This window comes from Rhipicephalus sanguineus, chromosome 2 (assembly GCF_013339695.2).
Source record: "Rhipicephalus sanguineus isolate Rsan-2018 chromosome 2, BIME_Rsan_1.4, whole genome shotgun sequence".
NCBI lineage: Eukaryota > Metazoa > Arthropoda > Arachnida > Ixodida > Ixodidae > Rhipicephalus > Rhipicephalus sanguineus.
The window spans coordinates 179893651-179910945 of record NC_051177.1 but is presented as its reverse complement, the minus strand read 5'-3'; the positions used below and the strand labels follow the sequence as shown (position 1 = coordinate 179910945).

The window sequence follows — 17295 nt, the reverse complement described above, 5'->3', positions numbered from 1 at the left end:
ACCAGCTCATGCGAAAGCAAATAAATAAAAAATGAGGCATTGTTTATATCCGGCATAGTGGGGCTCGAAAGGCGGGAGTGAAGTCGCTAGGATCGCTACAGTGGCGAAAGGGCGTTGAAAATCGTATCGACCAGCAGTATAAAAAAAAAAAAACTTGAACGCCCCACACACAGGAGCATTCATATTCATCATAGCCTATTAAAATATCGCCCACCCTCTGTAAATCGGTCACAACGACAGCACTTTATTTCACAACTCACAGAAATTTGCATGAAAAGAAGTTTCGTGTGTTGCGCACCGTAATTCAGACTTTTCTTGCGCGCAGAACAGCAACGCGAGCTAGCCGCGCCCTGCAACCCGCCGGAAAGTTTCAGGTGACGTAGAGTTACTGCATATGCTACCTCTGACTCTAAGTGACTCTAAGGTGACGCTGCGAACACTTCTAGAACACTGTAGTTTGAACGATCGGATGGATCGGGCCCAGAAGTTCGTCAAAAACGCGCGCGCAGCCAGGGGCTCCGGAAGTATACATATGGGGGCGACAGTACTGAAAAATGCGTGCAGTTTCAGTTGGGTGTGAAAAGATGACTCATTTGTGGCGATATTTGCAAGCAAAGGCCGAATATCTCTTACTCAATTTCTCTCGCCCCAGACTCGGTGCTGAAGAAATGTCTTCACGAATCTCGTTGCTCTCCGCGAGTTAGAAGGCGCAATGATACGTCACCACGTGGATAAACGACCGCTGCATGGCAGCGGCTTTCGTCATTGGTGCTATGGATGTGGTTGCAGACTTTGAACATCGCAGGGAAGATGTCGCAAAAATATTATCGTAAGTTGTTGAATTGTAAAACCAAAAAGACACGTACCATCAAGGAAAAAAGTAAGGACAGGACACTACCACCAACTAGCCCCACAAAAAGTTCTATGATGTTGAATTGTGCTTATTTCTTTCGTTGTATCTGAGAGCTTGAACTCTGAGGCGATTTTGAATGGCACGTGTGAAAATAAACTTCAAGCAAGTCAAGATGGAAGATGTTCGAATGCAAAATCTCAGGGGGGGGACCATTGCATAGGGGTCACCCCCAGTCTAAACACAGGGGGGGTCAGGACCCCCCTGACCCCCCCGAGATTTACGCCACTGGTCTAGGTCAAAACACCTACCTAACGCCCAATTCGCGAAGGTTAGCGTTTCGTATTTGGCGCCATAAGAACTTTAGTACCCATCATCATCAGCGGAAACGCGAGTTCATCCACGTGATTTCATTCGCCGCTCGTCTCGCGTGGTTTGTTTGGTTCGAGGCGGAGGCGCGGATCGCATGTGCATTTCGCTACGCCGTTCAGCCGCCATCCGATAAAGCAGCGGCTATCGCGAGAAAAATGATAAGCCCCGTTCAGGCAGAAGAGCAGAGCCGGAAAGGATCGTGTTCGGGCCACAACCATGCGGCGGACTGTGTTTTGCAAGCTGCTTCAGCGGCAAACCTACAACGTCTTGTCCGAGAAGCGTCTCTGCGTGGTTTCGCTTCTCGCCTTCGCCGTGCTGGCCGTCTCGGCGTTCCATTTTTGCGAGGCAAGTCATCCACAAATCGTGTCTAGCTCCGAATCGTGCGATCATCCATCCTGCTATCCGGCGGGCTTTCGGCGCGCCGGCTAAAGACTTTGTATCGATTTACGATTGTCGCACGTAAAGAATCTCATGGGTTAACGCGCGCCAAGAAATGGTTTTCTAATAACGATCGATCTTTCACTACGTCTTTTTCTCGGCCTCAGGTTGCGTTTGATTGGAGCAAGACCAAGTATGCTGCCGTCTTTGACAGATTCCGAGACAACATCGCCGGCGAGAACTACCAAGACAGGTGAGCTATCGTGTTATATATGAAGTGTTGGGCAGTAACTAGCGTTACCGGTAGCTTGGCAGTTACGTTTTCAGGTAACTTCTAACTCGAACTCATTTCTTTTTTATTCGTTTAACTTACAACACTTGCTGTTTACGCGTTAACAGCTACGTTATAGTACGTTACAGCTATACTAAAACGCATTATGACTGCAATTAAAAAATAATCACGTTTTATCGGTGAAAGAAAAAGCGAAAAAAAGACAGCTTGGACGGTTGACTATCATACGTATAGCTATGTGTACAACTGTAGATTGACTATATATACGTATAAAGGGCGACAATGTTTTTTTTTTTAATCGTAGTCGGAATGAAATGGGTCGTTTGTTATGATTGTATTTGCAAAATGTTAATTGTTGTTCTTAGAGTAACAGAAAAATAACAGCGTTATGTGATCGGCAGTAATTGTAGCACGTTACATTTTCAAAAGTTACTCTTTTAGTAGGGTTACTAAATGCTCCAGTTACCTAGCAATAACAGTACTTGTTGCCTTTTGTCAGTAACTTGCCCAGGACTGGTTATCTGTCAGTTCATGTTGTGGGCATGTCAACGTTTAAGTGGATCAAACACTATTAAATCGTGCAGTGTGCAGTTGATTGTGTTGATTAAGATTTTACCGCAAAGCTGTCTATGTGTACACAAAAAACCCTAGTGCAGGTATGTGCCACAGAGAGAGGGCAAACCCCACTAGGCACCACTGGTCCACTAAAAATGAAGAAAGGAACACACAGGTGGCAAATAACTATTAAGATTGCACGCAAAACACCAAGTGTGTGGCAGGGCAGACAACAACGCGTGCCGTGGTAAAAGAGGCACTGCTCAAATGGAAAATTTTAAAGGAGCATTTGCTACATTTGAAAATAATTTACTGGATAAACATTTCGGATTTAGTTGCAGGGTGGTTGATTGGCTATGGTTCGAAATTCCATGTCACCTCTGTGTTTTGTGCCAAACAGCTTTTCTGGTCGTCCACCTTCGTAGAGAGGAATGGCTCCTAAATATTTTTGTTTATTTTTTTTTTCTCTCACGTCTGACGTGGCAGGCTGTGCCAAGACATGCCTATCGATGCTGTCTACACCTGGGTGAACGGTACAGACCCAGAACTCGTGAGGAATCTGTCTCTCATCAGAAAACAACTCATGCTAGAGGCTAACAAGTCGAGGTAAGCAAGTGAAAGAATGCGTATAAAAATTTAAATGTGGGGAGCAACGATAAAAAAAAAAAACTTCACAATATGGTACTCCTCTCTCTCAATCAAGTGCATAGAATTAACCTTTAACTACCTTTACTTTTAATTACCTTTAAGATATTACCTTTAATTGCATGCTTACCCATTATGTGAGTAAGTACTTTCATAGTACTTCATTGTCAAGTTTTATCTAACCTGTGCCAGTATTTTCAACAATATGTTGAACTCTGCCATGTACTGTGTAAGAGCAAAGCTGGATGATCTGGGCCATCACTTCAAACTCTGGTCATTTTCATATGCCAGTGTGTTGGACAAGGAACAGGCCTCAAGCAACATTTGTTGTTTAACTACTTCTTGATACACATGGAGCATGCCTCGTCCACCCTAGTTCCATACTTTGCTTTACAGATAGAAACGTGACAGTCACTTGCATGGCTATATTAACATGATGATAGAGCTTCTCTCACTTGGTTGCATTCTGATTGGTCACGTTCTGCTTCACACAAAGTAAATTAACCATACAGAAGTTCCACATCAGTGTGACTTGTTTCTTGCGATTTCAGTTGTGATTGTGGTTTCAATTGTGATTTCAAACTGAACCTTAAATTGTGTACTGTGGCTCAGTTATTGTGCAGCCGCTGCACTTGTACATTAGTACAAGGTTGACCATTTGCATTTCTTGGAGCACTTGGAAACTGCAGACTTGACAGTGTGCAGTATTGAGTGGTATGAAAGGGAATTCGCAAAAGCCCCAGACTTAACTTGGAGCACTATATGGTGCTTTGCCTATCTTTGTGTATTGTAAGAAGCACCTCATGAGTGGTTAGCTGTGACAACTTTGCTTCTTAAATGACTGGTCATACACTAAAACGTGGTGATCATGGTAGCTGAGATTTTCAGTGTTGTCAATGCAAATGATGAAAGAAGTAAGGGCTTAAAAGGAAATAGGGAGGCTAAAACAGGATGTTAATCATCTGCTGACAAGGCACTACATGCATCATAGAAGGAAACCTTTTTGGGAGGGCGATAAGATAACTAAAGAATGCCTCCATTTCCACTTCACTTTGATATCTTATATCAGTCAAGTTTTGTGGCACACTATCTGCCATATATTGCCAAGTTCTTTTTTGTACTGATTAAGGATAGAGAATTTGGCAAGTTAGATTACGTTCATGGTTAACGGTGCAAAAATGACGCGGTCCAAAAAGTTCCTTTTATTTTGCTCATGATAGCATGTAATAGGGCCTTGAGATCAGTTGCTGTATTGTAACTCATGGATGGAGTTCGAAATATTGACTGGTTATCATTCAGTCACTGCAATTTCTTGTTTGTCTTTTTGTCTGAAATTTTAATTCTTGGTCAGTACAATTTCAGCTCAATTAATCTAGCTTCTTCTGTTAGAATTAGTGAGAGGACGTTTGGTGATCACTCAGCTGACACACATCCATGTGCTCCGCGCTTTCTGATGAGCCTACACAGGAATTTATATTTCGGGCTTCTGGTAGTTAGAAGTAGCAGTTCCTTGCTGCCATGCTTTGAGGAATCATGTGGCAGTGCAGCAGAATTTCTGAAGTGCATGTCATGCTGTTTTATCAATTATCTAGTTAGTGTTATTTTGCAAATCATCATTGTCGTTTTATTTTTGACCTAGTGCTGTGAAAGTTAGCCTCTGCCTCTGTCATCTCCTTCGTCTCAGATTACTGCTCTCTTCTGTCAGCCAAACGCATTCTGTGTATTAAAAACGCGAGAGACTGACGCAGACACATAGGGCCCATTCGAACCTCATCGTCTTCTTCTTTTCTCCACGAGCCCCCATCCTTTATTAAACCACTTCTTTTTCTACATTCTCCCGGCCCGCCGAAACTGATGGTATTTCTAGTGGGTACAGTTTTTGCACAGGCCTCGTAATCTTTCCACCTTGAGTTTGAACTCGGCATGCTCGTACCAGTTCGTCGCGTCCAGGATATACCTCTGTTATTCTTCCGATTGGCCAAACACATCGTGAGGCATTGGGTTCCTCGACGATCACTATGTCGTCGACCTTTAAGCCCTTATCTCTCGCTGTTGGGTAGTGATGAAATGAACGAAGCTCAAGTAAATATTCTTTCTTCCAAGGAAGCCACAGGTGCTTGAGGAGCTTGTTCCTATGTCGTAGTTTTTTAATTAGGTTTTCCTGGCTTGTCTGCAATATTCGGCTGTGGTATTCCTCGCCGCTTTCCACCGGTTGAGCCAGTAGAGATTTTCCGACTAAAAAATTGGCTGGACAAATCGGAGCAGGTTCTCTGGCGTCCGTATACATATAAGTCAGCGGCCTCGAATTAATTACGGCCTCCACTTCCATCAGTAGTGTTCTGAGCTCTTCGCTATCGAGCGTTTGTTTTCCGAGTGTCTTGCGAAGCGCTGTCTTCACTGACCGTATCAATCTCTCCCACCATCCTCCTCACCATGGTGCACTAGGTACAATGAACTTCCATTCGATGCGATAGGAAGCAAGAAAAGTGGAAAAGGGGGATCCATTCATGACTGTCCAAAAGTCTTGCAAGTCTCGCGATGCTCTCTTGAATGGCAGGGCGTTGTCAGAGTAAATAGTAAGAGGAATTACTCTGCGTGATAGAAATCTGCGAAACGCAAGGAGGAAAACCGCTGATGACAGGCCACTTGTCAGTTCAAGGTGTACCGCTCTGGTACTCGCACAAGTGAAAAGCAATACGAAAGTCTTCGCAGTGCCAGACTTGGACTCCCTTTGCTTGACGTACAGTGGGCCTGCAAAATCTACGCCCACCACTTCAAATGGCCGAGACATTCTGATTCTGTCTACGGGTATAGGCGCATACTTGACATCAGTACGTTTTGCACTGTATCTCTTGCACAAAAAACAGGCGTTGATGACTTTTTTAGCCTCTTGCCTAGCTTGTATAACCCAAAACCGTTGTCGCACTTGCATCATTGTGCTTGACACATTACCGTGTAACATACGGCAGTGCGCCTCTGTCACAATTAATCTCGTGAACTCATGTTTATGTGGCAGAATGACGGGATGCTTCTCTTGGTAAGTACCGTCCAGCTCTTGAAGTCTTCCGCCAAGGCGAAGTTCTCCTTTGGGACCAAAGAAGGGATGCGGATCTCTCAGCGCAGAATTCTTGTTAGTGGCTTTTCCGCGCGTCAACTGGCAAATGTCTTCTTTGAACGCCTCTTTCTGCACTCGAAGGATCCATAATTCTTCGGCGTTCTTCATTTCTGCTGCGGATATTTTGCCTTGAGTGGTTTTTTGCACATGTCGGCACTTTTCAACAAAGCGAAATACCAGCGCAGTTACGCGTAGTAACTTCTGTAAGTCACTGAATCATGTGAGATCGATGAATGTGTCATCTTTCCTTTTCGCCTGAATGAGTACCTTAAACACCACAGGCTCAGGTTCTAGGTCCACATTTTCCTGTGAGACCATGATGGGTTCTGTAGGCCATTCCGAACTCGTTCGCGGGAGCCATTCTGGACTGCTCCACCAGACGCAGCTTTCCAACAGAGACTTTGCAGACATGCCGCGTGTTTCGCGCGACATGTCTGCGCCCCCATGTCTGAGCCCCCATCCTTTATTAAACCACTTCTTTTTCTACACTGTGCCTGCACCTTTCCGATCTCATCACACCATCCGATCTTACGGTACACCTTCTGCTTCTCTTTGCATCCAGTCCAGTACTCTAGTAGACTACAACTTCTCTGCTTTATGCATTAAGTGGCCTGCCCAAATGCATTTATTCCTCAATTATAGAGGATCATCTGCTCCCATTTACACGACTCCATCTAATCTACATTGCTGTCTTCCGCAGTAGCATAAAGCATTTATTATATAAAAATTTTGTTTAAAGGCTAGTGGGAAGCTGCTGTCCACAATTCCGCAATGCTGGCTGCATGCACTCCGTAGCCATCTTGTTTTCCTTTGAAGAATGGAAATCTTATATGCAGTGCTTATTCGTGCATTCTTACGGTCTTCTCCCAAGCACAAGCCACCAATATGTAAGGCAGACAACCAAAGTAGCTGTATTTTTAATGTGCTGCCACTTCAGTTGTCGTTAAAAATTACTCTTTCTGTAGGCGTCACCAAGTGTGCTGTAATTTGGATACATGCTGTGCAATGTTTTCTGTGTCCCTGCAGCATCACAGCATAAGGTGCTGAGCTGCACATGAGAAAAACATTGTGCCAGCATCATTTGGCGTCTTTCTCACCCTCGCATGTTTGAATCACATCTTCTTGAGTGTGAATCATTGTGTTAGCTTTTCTATGTAATAACACAACTATGGCATGTAATTATACTTAATTGTGATCTGTTTCTTTTACCCCTTCCTTTATTCACTATCCACAATGTCTGGGCACTCTCTGTGCACTTCGAGTTCTGCAAGATATCAGTCCTAGCCACCACAGTACCATTGTGATGGGGACAAAATGCAAGCATGACTTGCATACTTACATTCAGACGCCTCGAAAAAAGCATGATGGTGTGGGAGGGGTTTGGAGTAGAGCACTGCACGGGCCCGGGCCGGCCCGAAAGCCCGGGCCCGGACCGGCCCGCGGGCCGGGCCGGGCCGTCCGAAGCGTTTTCCGGCGGGCCCGGGCTGGGCTCGGGCTTGAAAGTGCGGGCCCGGGCCGGGCCCAGGCTTGAAGCCGCGAGCCTGGGCCGGGCCCGGGCTTGAGGCTGCGGGCCGGGCCGGACCAGTTCATTAAAAGGCGTAAGTCGGGCCTTCAAGCACACTCGAATGTTATGCATTCCTTGGTCTAAGGGATACTGTGCCAAGCTGAAGTGACACGTATATATATATATATATATATATATATATATATATATATATATAAACAGCACTAACAATGGGCCAGATCACGGTTGTTCCCATGGGAAGCATAAAGATTTCGGTCTTTTATTCGAGGTTGACACATACGATACATTTCATTTATATTCCTTGGTATTACGTGCCAAAACCGCGATATGATTACGAGGCACGCCGTAGTGGCACCGGATCAATTTCCACCACCTCGAGTTCTCTAACGTGCACCTAAAGATAAGTATATACACGGGTGTTCTTGCATTTTACCCCCACCAAATTGCTGCCGCCGTGGCCGCGGGAATCGCACCCGCGTCCTAGGACTTAACAGCGAAACAGCTTAACCGCTGAGCTACCACCGTGGGCGAAGCAACATTTCGATGCATGTACACACCGGATTTTCCGTCCGATCACCCGCTACAAAGCGCACGGCATCATTAATAATCATCATCAACTACTAATATCCTCTAGCGGTCCCGGGTCGGGCCTGGTCATGAACAAGCGCTCCCTGGATTAGTTTATGGATGGAACGCCCGGGCCCGGGCTTGGAACGACGGGCCCGGGACGGGCTCGGGCTGGGTACGGTCAAGTACGCCCGGGCCCGGGCCGGGCTCGGGCTGGGTACGGTCAAGTACGCCCGAGCCCGGGCCGGGCTCGGGCTGGGTTCGGTCATGTACGCGCGGGCCCGGCCCGGGCCCGCGCTTGGAACCACGGGCCCGGGCTGGGCTTCATAAAGCGGGCCCGGGCCGTAAAATCCGGCCCATGCAGTGCTCTAGTTTGGAGGTAATCAGGAGCCCATCCCCTCTGTCGGATTTGTACATACGAGGTGGGTTCAAAAAGAAACCAAACTTTTGCTGTAATACTTTTACTGTTTATTGTACAGCACTTTAAGCACTGTTCCCCTCAAGGTAGTCTCCTCCACTGGCAATGCACTATTCTCATCATCTCTTCCCCTTTTGGAAAGCCTCCTGGAACGCACTTTCTGGGATGGCACGCAGCTCTCTTGTCGCATTGTCCTGAATCTGCTCTATGGTTTGAAAACGACGTTCTTTCAACGTGGTTTTAACAAAACGGAGTTTTGGCAAATAGAAAGAAGTCTGCTGGGGCTAGGTCTAGAGAATGTAGTAAACGGGGCACAACAGGTGTGTAGTGTTTTGCTAATTAGCCGCTGACAAGGAGTGACGCATGAGCCAGCGCATTGTCATGATGCAACATCCAAGTCTGGTTTTTCCCACAGTTCCCGCCGCTTACTATGCACAGAATCTCTCAAAGGCGCTAGGATTCCCTGGTAGACTTCCTTGTTTATCATCTGACCATGTGGTACAAATTCCTGATGGACAATGCCTTTGCAGTCAAGAAACACAGCCAACATCACCTTCATATTTGACCGACTCATGCATGCTTCCTTTTAGACGAGGAGAACATTTGCCCACCTGCTGCAACGCCTCACCTTCGTTTCAACATCATAGCCATAAACCCATGTCTCATCGTCTGTTATGATGTTCTTAAGAAAGTTCATTGTCCTTGGCAGTGGCGAGCAGTTCCTGGCTGATTTCAATACAAGTCTGTTTGTGGCCGTCAGTCAAGAAATGCGGCACGAATTTTGCACTGACATGACGCATCTCAAGTTTGTCACTAAAAATTTTTGGCATGATCCTACGCTGATACCCACTTTGTCAGCAACTTCTCGAGCAGCAGTGATGGCAGTGCTGCTCCCATTGCTCCAAACTGCCCCAAAAGTGAAATGCTGCTACATGCTGCTTCAAAGTGTAATATTTGATAGTAACTGCTCTGAACCTGCTCCTAAATGGCATTGGGAAACTGAAAACAATGAACTTTAACCGTGTGACCATTCAGCAAGCCTAAACGAAACCAAAAACAAGCTGTATACTGTCATCTAGTATGCAGCTTGCATGCTAGCTGCATACTGATACATTGTCAATGCTACTTGTACTAGCATGTTGATATATATATCTGATTTAGCTGTATGTCTGTACGTGACAAGCAGACTATTTTGATGAAATGTGTGTGAGATTAGTTCGATATCATACTGATTACTAACTGCTACTGTGACAACTTTCATGTGTGAGTGATTACATTTACCACTTTATCAGCTTTGACCTCATTTATCCCACAAGAACTGGCATTTTAAGTGTATAGCTCATTTAGCTTTTTTGTTTAATTTTCAATGCTGGCTATTTGGCGAAGTATGAAAACATATTGCTCTGAACTCGTAACAATTATAAACTGCTGTTTTGGCAATAGTTACATGTGATTGGGGCTACTTTTATAATTTGGTGCTCAGCTTTATCGATTTGTTATCATTTCTGCCACAAGTGCTGGTATTTTAAATATATGTTATTCATCTTTGTGTTCAGTGACCATCCATCTGCTTAATTATTTGTTTCTTTCAATTTGAATTGATTATTGTATGTGCAATGTGTTTAATAATAAATATTAATATTTATGAGATGCTTAAGTTATGCTTTAATATCCAGGAGTCATTTCGAATATTTTGCCATCTGCTTGAAAAGACCAATGGCTGCTCCAAATTAGCATTTTTTCTGCTCCAAAAACACTTATGGCTGCTCCAAAGCACCATTTTTTTCTGCTCCAAAATCTGCTCGAAAACTCAAAATGTCGATTCCATCACTGGAAGAGTTAAACGGCGATTTTCATGAATCACATCATGAACTCTCTCGACATAGTCATCATCTGTTGATGTAGAAGGTCGTCCAGGCTTGGGATTGTCACCGACCGACATTCTGCTGTGTTCAAAATGCTTAAACCATTCGTAGCACTGCATGCAACTCATACAGTCCTCCCCATATTCTTGGCTAAGCAATTGATATATGTCTGTGAAAGTTTTCCCAAGTTTGTAGCAAAATTACACACGCACACATATACACACACATTGTTCTTCCAGCTCTTTCATTTTGCACTTTGATCCTAATCCGAAGAGCAACTTGTCCATATGCTCACTTTAATGGCTGTAACTCGCAAACTAACGGTTAGAGCAAAGCGCTGCTAATGACAGTTTATTATCTAAACCTGCCGCTGCATCACTCCCTCTGACATGGCGTGCTTTCAAAAGTTCAGTTTCTGAACACACCTCGTATTACAGAATAAAAAGAGATTATTGCAGTTACCATCATCAAAAGTGTACTTTATTACATTTACCATTTACTACCACAAGAATGTAATCAAAGAGTTACTGTACATAAATTGATTACTTTTGCATTATATTCACTTTGTATAACCAACTTTTCATCAACTTTTTCGTCAATTCAGTGAGTGGAATGAGCTGGTGTGGCTGTTTTCCTCTATTCTGTGGAGTCCTTCGAAACTTCTTTAGCTACATGACACGCGTTTTAAAGACATCGGTCATCTTTCCTTGTTTGTTTTTGAAAACACCAGCAGCCACCCTATTTGAAAACTTGCTTGCACTTGAGGGAAGGGCAGTGTTGTAAGGAAAGCATTGCTTGCAAGACTGTGAAGAATGGACTGTTGGGCAGGTTGGTATTCCATTGTCAAGAAAACTGTGCGAAAAATGTACACGAAGGGAGACAAGAATGACACAAGTGCATTGCTGTCTTGTCTCCCTTCGTCCATGTTTTTTGCACAGTTTTCTTGATAATTACGCATTGCTACGAAGCGCACGTTTGGTTCCCCTATGCAGCGCTGCGTGTTATTGTTGCTAAGGCTTGTTTTCCCTTTGGGAACACTTTTTCCAGTAGAGGGCCAACAAAAAGATAAGTGGCCATCACAGCATCATTTGGGAGTTTGGGTTGACAAAACAAACAGAGCACTTGTTTGTGCCTTTTCGAAAGTATACCCAATCATAAGGCTACTCGTGGCACGGCTGTGGTACTCAAAATACAGTTGTTTATAGCAAATTCAACTGCACACACCTGTGTTGCCTATAACTTGAACTGACGTGTGGATAGGTTCAATGAGCAGGAATAGGTGCCTCAGACAGGCTGGCTAACATTTCAATAAGTGGACCTATTTTTGTCAAAGGTGTCTAATGAACCTTGCCATGTTAGTTTTAAAGTGGGTTATTCGCTGACATCATGTCCCATGGTGTCGCTGCCGGTACCTGCAGCTGAGTTTCTGTTAAGTGTCAACAACAGGATTTGTGTCGATGTGAATGTACTTTGTATCAACTTTAGTATTGTTATGTGTCTGGGTTCATGTATGTTTCATCGTGTCGGTGTGACTGGACTTCATGCTTATGCAATTTTTTTTCTTATGTCTTATGCTTATACGAGATGTCTTAATGTGCGATTCTATGTGGCCTCACTATGGCAATTTTTATGTGAAAAGGAGTAGCACCATATAAAGCTCCAAAATCTCCTAAAAGCATGCATTTAAACAAAGAGGCTGCATTGCTTGTTATTTCTTTTCATTAGTTAGGTAACTTATCACATTTGATCAAATTTCTTGGAAAAGAAGTTGATTGATTAAAAACTGCCAGAACTGTAAGTGGTAACAAGTCAGGCCCGTAGCCAGGAATTTTTCTCGGGGGGAGGGGGGACCCACTTGCTTGGGGGGGGGGGGGGCCACTTTGAGGAAAACGCCTATTTTCATTATTTATTTTTGGTAAAAACACCTACTTCACCAAAATATGGGGGGGGGGGGGGCTAGCCCCCCCCTTCCCCCAGCTACAGGCCTGTAACAGTACATAATTGCATGTAATTTCTTACTCACAAGCCTGCTCATGAGATCAAACTGCATAGTTAAATTATGCTTCATTTGCTCTGATGATGAGGGCCAGTGCTTTTTCACTTTTCAGCCCAGCGGTGTGTCCGTTCAAGATGTGCGTCATGTCTCCAATCCTTATGCTGAAGCACGACTTGAATGGCTCGTCACTGCCAACCGTGCAAGATGGCGATGTTGAGCGGGTCGTTCGGCTGTCGCACAACCTCAAGGAGCCTCGTTCTCTCGTGGCCCTTCTGTACTCCTCTGTGGACGCAGGTGAATGAGCTGAACGTTTGGAACTCTATTTCTTTTTCACAGCTTTAATTCGTTAATTGTCGGTACTCTGCTCATCTACGGATTTGCCATTTATAACATAGACACAGTAGTCTCTGTGCCTTATTTCTGCTGTAGCGCCTTAACTTTTAAAGCCTGTTCATTTTCGAACCATGGATTGTTTGCGAGTTGCATTGACAATAGGCACAACGTTGTTGGGCTTCCTTGCATTGCATGGAGGCATGCTTGACAGCTGTTCTTATTATTGATACTCAAGTAAACTAAAGGGCTCCAGTAAAAGACTCAATGTGAAAAGGAAATTAAATGAAGTGGAACTAGCAGCTGATCTCACAATAAAAAAATAAAAATATATATATTGCTAACACCCCTGCCTTCTCCAAAAAAAAAAAAAAAGACTTAAATGTGTGCAAGGATGCAAACCTCAGCTCACCCATTAATGACCAAGTACATTAGAATTAAAATAAAAACTAAAAGGTCATAGGATGTCTTTCTGGCAACAAGTGCACCTTAGGAAACTGTCCTTATAAAACCAGAATGTAACTTCATCGAAAAGCTTGGCTTGTATGATACTTCTAACAGTGTCACTATCATGCTGTAGTGCACTCAAACCTCATTATAAAATAGTCACATCTGCCACGAAAATAACTTCGTTATATCCGGAAATTCGTTATAAACATTTATTTGTAACACTATTTATGACAAGACTATTTTTTATTTACTTCGTTATAACTAATAATTCGTTATATCCGTGTTCGTTATATCGAGGTTTGAGTGTATAACTACAAAGTTCAGTTCTCATGGGCAGCCTCTGTAGTGCAGGCAGTAGAGTCTGACGAGGTGTCTTCAAGGAGTTTCTCATGGGGTAAATTCAGATTACATTAAACTTTCATACTAAAGTGAAACTCTTTATTGTGCCTTCTCCTCTGGGTTTTGTGTACATTAGCCCTTGGCGACTGAGTAGATTTCTCAATGCCTTGATGGCTCAGTCTTGGTGGGAAGCGGGGGTCACTTAACAGACTCAGAAGGGGGTGATTTTGCCAATAACATCCAGCACTATGCTAGTTCACAGTCAAGATAGAAGTACATGTCAATGCTGAAAGAGAAGCCCATGTTTTCTTGCTGTCACTCAGTACCCTATTTACCGAATTTCAATGGCTATACAGTACAAGCTCGTTAATTCGACACTCGTTAATTAGAAAAATCGGATAATTTGGATGTGTTCTCTGGCCCCGGCCAGCATATGCATTGGTTAATGGCACCAAACTCTCGTTAATTCAATCATATTTGGCCTCAACCCGGTTAATTTGGACGATCCTCGGAGCATGTCGAGCATGAAGCACCGCAAATGTGCGACGCAAAGGAACTAAAACGGCGTTCGCAGACAGCCCAAATGGTCGCGGGCTTTCTGAAAGGCGTGGTCGCCATCTAAAATCGCATTGTTGGTACATCGTAAAGTATGAATTCACAGCACATTTAGGATTAAGACATGGGGGTCTTGAGCCGTGTTCACATTGTGAATGAAGTCGCAAATGCTGCTCGTATGCAAAATAATTACTGGAACTGGATTTACGTATTCCTCAAGAAAATGAAAGTGCATTGATGTAATAGACATTTATTTATTGTATTTTTGATGCATTAGATAATTCGGCATTCGGTTAATTCAGGCAGTTTTTCCGTCCTGTGAAATCTCAATTAACAAGCTTTTACTGTATAGTCCTAGGGGTACAAAAATCAGCTATGAATGAGAGGATGTGTTCAGTAAAGCTTCCTTTGTGGCATCTGATAGTTTTCATGCTGTGCTCGTTTGTCAGAACTGGTGAACTGCTACTCTGTAGCTGTTGGCCAGAACTGAATCCGAACACTTACCGAGACGCTCGGAATGTGTCTGAGCCCGAACCGAACCCGAACCATGAGAAAAAAGAAAAATTCGGTTTGGAATGTAGTGGTTCATAGTAGAGCTGTGCGAATAGCAAAATTTTGGATGCGAAGCGAATTCGAATAATAAAGATTGAGTGCGAATCGAATCGAATAATTTCGAATAATTTTCGAATATTTCTCAAACATTTTTCGAATAATTTGAAGTGAAATTACAGAAAAAGTTGCAGAGAATCCCTAAGTATGTTCTTGTGAGATCGCAACATGAAAGTGTTTCTTTTCGCTAGGTTGATGAAGCGCTGGTGGGGTCATATTTCATAGTTGTCTTTCTTATCAAGAGTGAGGCAATGTAGAGGCCGAATTGTATTTATGTACATGATTTGGTGCAACCAAAGTGTTGCCGACAACACTTTACACGTGATAGGCAGAGATGCCATTTCCTCAGCCTCTCCTCCTCTTTCAACTTCTGTGGAAGGCTAACTGATGTGGCAGACAAGGGTGTGCTCCCTTCAAGTCCGGAGTTCCAAATCTGCCTTGTAGACGTCGATATATAAGAACATCTGAAATTTTGGATGCTAAAAAGCTTCGGCGTCCGATTTTTCGGACTTCCTGCCCAAATTTCAGGTCCAAAACAGCATTAATTGAGCCCCCAACTCTGCCACATCTTTCATCTCCATGTTGGAACTAGCGTTTTCTTGAGTTATTACATTTGCGACCGTAGCGGAGCTTGAAAGGCAGCTTTGCCGCAATACGCGGGTGTGATGAGGTGAAGCATATTGAAAAATCTAGGGACCACTTCCAAACGGACGTTGACTGTCTCTTGGCTAAGTTCGACCGTAACGGACCTTGAAAGGCAGCTTTGCCGCAATACGGGGGTGTGAGGAGGTGAAGCATATTAAAAATCTAGGGACCACTTCCAATCGGACGTTGACTGTCTCTTGCCTAAGTGTTCGACCATAACGGAGCTTGAAAGGCAGCTTTGCCGCAATACGGGGGTGTGATGAGGTGAAGAGTATTGAAAATCTAGGGACCACTTCCAACCGGACTTCGTCTCTTGGCCAATGAAGAGTGGTAAGCGCGACTAGACAGGGACGAAGAAAGAAAACAGACAAGGACACAGCGCTTGGCCAAGTTCGACCGTAACGGAGCTTGAAAGGCAGCTTTGCCGCAATACGAGAGTGTAATGAGGTGAAGCATATTGAAAATCTGAAGGGGTCACTTTCAACCGGACGTTGACTGCATTTGTCTTTGGGAAGTTCGAATAGTTCGAATATTCGCACACCCCTAGTTCATAGTATAAGAGACAAGTTGTTGCAACCTACACGGAGACATTGATTCAAATGCAGACGCATCTGTTTCTGGTATATTGCTGTTGTCATGTGGACGACCAGTTTCTTTGCACAAAGGAGGTCACAGATGCCAAATTCTTAGGGTGTCTCGCCTTTGTACTCTTGAAGTTAATGTTTATTGCTTCAGAAATGGCAATCGTATTGCCGACGAGCCAAGACTGAAGGAGAAACTACCCTCCTTACTACTTCTTGGTCTTAATAGCATACAAATTCACTGTCTTGAATTACACAAAGGAAACACATCATTTCACCAGTCTTGACTTGTTAATACTAATTTAAAGTTATGTGCGACGCTGTAACCTCTAATTCTATATAGTATACTAAAACAAAATAAGATTCAATGTGCACTAGAGTATCTTTTGGCCACTCTGTACATGTATCAAATTATGTAGAGAGTTTTCTTGCCCAACAAGCTCTGCGAAACTTTTGATCTCATTAAATTTGTACTGCTGTTCAGTGCTCGTTTTTCTCTGACAGTGCTATTGACCGAGTTAGAAAAGTTCACTTCTTAGATATCTGTAGAAATTTCTATTGTGGCCATTTGTGGCCAACTGAAAAGGCAAGAAAAGTGAGAGCTAAGCAATGGACATTTTGAAAGGCCACACATGCTTGACGTCAAACAAAGTGCTTATAAGATCTCTGTGTTCATAAGTGCGCATGCATGAGGTAGTCATATTTGCCCACTTTCGCTGATATTTATGTAAAATCATCGACTGCTGTTTCCAGTTTGCCAACGGGTAGATATTTCTTACTCCTCTTGACAAAAGTTGTGTATGTAATACTGCACAAGTTCCATGCACTCAGCGGAACATGTGATCTAAAGTGAAAAGGAAATAACTAGAAAATTACAAAATACATGTCCCTGTAAACTTATCAGTGCCATCACTTGAACAATGCGGCTTAGCAGATTTCACTCAATAGCATTGTGCAAATGAACATGTTTGATATAATGTGCAGTGTGCTGAACTCATTTGCAAACTGTCTCATTGTTGCAATACAGTTTGCGTACAGTTACCAATTTTTATTTCTCCGAACCAGAACTTAACCAAAGCAAAATGAAGCACGTTAAAATCAAATTCAAACCGAGCCCGTATCTTTTCTGGCTCGACACCCCGGGCAGCAAACCTCTTTCACAACTCCCATTTCATTTTTTAGATTAATTTTATTGTTCATTTTAGCAG

General features: G+C 43.6%; 1 protein-coding gene across 1 annotated transcript in view; it reads left to right on the top strand.

Annotated features, from left to right (window-relative positions):
• Positions 1-1301: 1301 nt before the first annotated feature.
• LOC119383888 (N-acetylglucosamine-1-phosphotransferase subunits alpha/beta) overlaps positions 1302-17295 on the top strand; it is a 68182-nt gene continuing 52188 nt past the window's right edge. The window contains exons 1-4 of the mRNA XM_037652160.2: positions 1302-1567; positions 1768-1853; positions 2934-3053; positions 12691-12872. Of these exons, the coding sequence (XP_037508088.1) occupies positions 1439-1567; positions 1768-1853; positions 2934-3053; positions 12691-12872 (517 nt within the window). The 5' untranslated portion in view covers positions 1302-1438. The remainder of the gene's footprint in view (positions 1568-1767; positions 1854-2933; positions 3054-12690; positions 12873-17295) is intronic.